Source organism: Belonocnema kinseyi, chromosome 9 (genome assembly GCF_010883055.1).
Source record: "Belonocnema kinseyi isolate 2016_QV_RU_SX_M_011 chromosome 9, B_treatae_v1, whole genome shotgun sequence".
Classification (NCBI taxonomy): domain Eukaryota; kingdom Metazoa; phylum Arthropoda; class Insecta; order Hymenoptera; family Cynipidae; genus Belonocnema; species Belonocnema kinseyi.
The window spans coordinates 80,726,023-80,729,574 of NC_046665.1; the positions used below are offsets into that span (position 1 = coordinate 80,726,023).

A 3,552-nucleotide genomic window follows, 5' to 3' on the forward strand; every position below is an offset into this window, starting at 1 on the left:
AAGATTCATATTCTCGGCAGATATGTATTTTTCACTTGAAAATTAGACTTTTAAAATATGTAACATGAAATAATTCTTATTATTATTTTGTAAAAGCATATTTTATTAATTAGATGAAAAAAAGTTCAGATATCCATTTAATGTATGTTTTAATGCTCTATGGTTGGTTTCTTCTAATTGCCTGCAACGCGTCAAGCGTTTAGAAGAATGATTGAATATTCTAATATTCTTCCAAATAATCGCAAGGGATTACAAAATTTCGAGGAATTTCGAAAAATGTTATAGCGCAAAGATCTAAAGAAATATCAAAGAATTTTACGAGGTTTACAGGATTTTATAAGATTTACATGATTTTAAGTCATTTTAACAAATTCCAACGAATTTCAAGATATTTCTAAAAACGTCAATGGATTTCAACGAATTTCTAGAAAATTTAACCAGATTTAAAGAATTTTACAGAACTTCCAATTATTTAAAAAGATTTATGGTATTGCAAAATATTTTAAGCTATTTCAACGGCTTTTAAAGAATTGCAAGGGATTTTGATAATTTCAACGGCTTTCCAAGAATTTCATAGAATTTCCAAAAAATTTCAACTCGATTTTAACATTTCAATTGGGAAATAAATGATATAAAATAAAATTTTAAAGTCTTCCTAGCCATTCCAAAATTTTGAAGGAATCATACGGTATTTTAAGAAAATTTACAAGATTTAGATGAGGATTTTATTGAATCTCCAAAGATTTAAAAGATTTCTTAGGACTTCAACAGTCCTTTGAAACTTTAATGAATACGTCTAGTTTAATTTACATTAAAGAAATTTTAAATTATTTCTACTTAATTTAATGAATTTTTACGATTTTCAGAGATTTTAATGAAATTTAAGCGATATTTACGGATTTGATCGATTTTAAGGGATTTGAGGAAATTGAAAAACTTGAATGGAGTTTGAAAATTTTTTAATCATTTAAAAACATTTTAAAGAATTTTGTAGGATTTCTAAATATTTACAGCTCGTAATTAACGGATTTGCAGAGAAGTTCGTAAAATAAATGAAATAAAATAAAATTTCAAGGAATGGCTAGCGATTCCAATAATTTTAAAGGATTTTAAGGTTCCTCGCGGAATTTCACCAGATTTAAAGGATTTGATTGAATGTCCAAGAATTAAAAAAATTTCTAAGTATCCAAACGGTCTTGTTTAGAAAACTTTAATTCGTAACTTCAATTTAATTTATATTTAAGGGATTTCAAATTAATTCTACTTATTTTAATGGATTTTAAGAGATTTCAATGATTTCGAGTGATATGAAGGAACTAAAAAAGTTTTAAGGGATTCGAGTTATTTTTAAAGATTCCAAAGAATTTTAAGAGATTTAAAATATTTCAAGGGAATTCGCAAATTTTCCCTGAGTAAAGTTTATTGGACATAATCGCTATACTTATTTTCCTATAATATTTATTCTAAAAGTCAGTTCGCATTTTTGCATGAAAATCGCTTTCGTTCATTTACAATAATTAATAAAGAAATAAAAGATTTTGTATATGTATATATTTTCAAAAAAACTTAGCCCCTCTCAGAGGGGCTTTAATATTAAAGATTTTCACCTTAATGTAAACCCCTTTGTTGGCACAGCAAAGTTCCAGAAGTTGTTGTGCACCAAATTTGTGAGCCTCGGATTTTAAAGCTTCATACTCTGGAGAGCCTCTTGGTACATTAGCTTTGTAAAGATGTTTTTGATAATGATTTCCTATTTGAAAAACTGTAACAGCAGCTCGACCTAATCGAACTATGCCGATTGCTCCTACATCGTACTCGTTTGCTCTTAGAGATGCCAAAGTTCCCAAGCCAACTGTGCCTACAGCTATGGTTTTTAATAATCTTCTTGATATTAACATAGCTGAATGACAGATACCTATAAATCATTTATTTATTGCGTGTTATACTGAAAAAAATTCCTTTCATTACCGCCGCAAGGTTTTATGTTTCTATTTTTCATTAATAATCCATTAAATTAAAAGTAAATTTTTCGATATTGATCACAGCACATGTTTATTTATAACTTTGTTATTGAACCTTGGAGTATAAAACGAAGACAATTATTGTTTTAAATAGACAAAAATAGATCATCAAAGAGAAATGATTTTTGTATTTTACAATCGCATCAATATCGTGATATGATAGATAAATTATATAACTCATATATGCATTTCAGATATTTCTCATAATTAATACCTTCCGTATTTAAAAAATATAACAAATTTCCTGAGAATATTAAAAATGTCATTAAATAATACATAAAACATATCAAAATAAATTCCTAGAATCTACAATAATGACAAAACTAAATTTTCATTTTTCTCTCTACATGAAATCTGAACTATAAAACATGAAATATTAGGAAAAAATTAATAAAAGTAGTAAAATTTAAATACTCAAGGAAGCAGGTTAGATGCGCAAAAAATGTCTAAAATTCAGACAAGAATATATAATTTTGCATGCGTAAACAATTATAAACCTTTAAGAGCATAGCAAAACTAACCTCAAAATTTTCTTCTCGACAAAATCCGTTGTGGAAACTTGCATTCCAAACGTTCAAGCTCGATCACCGATTACACTGTAATACGTGAATAGTTGTCTTATCCTTCATTTTTACACTGGCTTTAGATGTTGTATAATAAAATAGCGCTGAGATAACCTAGGTTAACCTGTCTCCACTCGCTCGACTCACATGACAACGTGAATGACAAATACGACAAATACTCTAAAAAAGATTTCAAACTATACATCTAATTTTTTGCCAGGCGTTTACCGTATCTTTTCTCAGCTATCAACTTACTGGAATGCCAAGCTGTTATTTAGAAAATCTTAAATATTAATTCACAGAGAATATATGTCAAAAGAAAGTGAAAGTAACACATATTGACACAGATTCAAGTCTGAAATTTTATATTGATTGAAACTAAGCATATGTAAATTTATTCATTTTAAGTATGTTATAAAATGAAGTTTTGAAATATTAGCAATAAAAGTTTTTTTTGTGAAGATAAATATTAAAACAAATATAAATCGGAGAAAGTTTAAACAAATTGTTGCAACTGATGTATGTATAGATCTATATACAGCAAATCAATCAATTTTTGGAAACACAAAAAAAATTTTATTTACAGAAATTTTTGACCACAAAATCGCTTTTTAGTGCATTTTATATTTATTATTTATTTTCTAATTTTTTCACTTAGTTGAACAAATGTGGGTAAGGTAGGAATCGGGTAAGTAGACATCCGATTCCTACTTCCCGATTTTTTTTTATCATACCAATTCCACATGAAATCAGATATCAAACTAAAAGTTTGGTGAAACGTAGAAAAGAAACTAAGAATAGCGTTTATGTACTAATCAATTTTTACAAATATAAAACAAAAATATTTGGACCTTTTTTGTATCTGAACAATTGTGAGTCCGGATGCAATAAGGGCACATAAAATTTTTTCGTGCGAAAACGAAGTCCCCTGGAGGCTTTAGAAAAAATTTTCGAATTTTAATTTTCAA

General features: G+C 27.4%; 2 protein-coding genes across 2 annotated transcripts in view; one reads left to right on the top strand and one right to left on the bottom strand.

Annotated features, from left to right (window-relative positions):
- Positions 1 to 1,541: 1,541 nt before the first annotated feature.
- LOC117179942 (aarF domain-containing protein kinase 1-like) lies at positions 1,542 to 2,900 on the bottom strand. Its single transcript, XM_033372176.1, has 2 exons — positions 2,543 to 2,900; positions 1,542 to 1,915 (listed from the first exon to the last, which is right to left on the bottom strand). The coding sequence occupies exon 2, from the start codon at positions 1,896 to 1,898 to the stop codon at positions 1,557 to 1,559; it is 342 nt and encodes a 113-aa protein (XP_033228067.1). The 5' UTR covers positions 1,899 to 1,915; positions 2,543 to 2,900; the 3' UTR covers positions 1,542 to 1,556.
- Positions 2,901 to 3,250: 350 nt separating this feature from the next.
- The window catches only part of LOC117180607 (aarF domain-containing protein kinase 1), an 8,498-nt gene continuing 8,196 nt past the window's right edge, over positions 3,251 to 3,552 (top strand). Inside the window, exon 1 of the mRNA XM_033373099.1 lies at positions 3,251 to 3,256. Within this exon, the coding sequence (XP_033228990.1) occupies positions 3,251 to 3,256 (6 nt within the window). The remainder of the gene's footprint in view (positions 3,257 to 3,552) is intronic.

What these genes read in the sequence shown, in the direction of transcription:
- LOC117179942 (XM_033372176.1), bottom strand. Translation starts at nt 1,898, where the DNA reads ATGTTAATATCAAGAAGATTATTAAAAACCATAGCTGTAGGCACAGTT.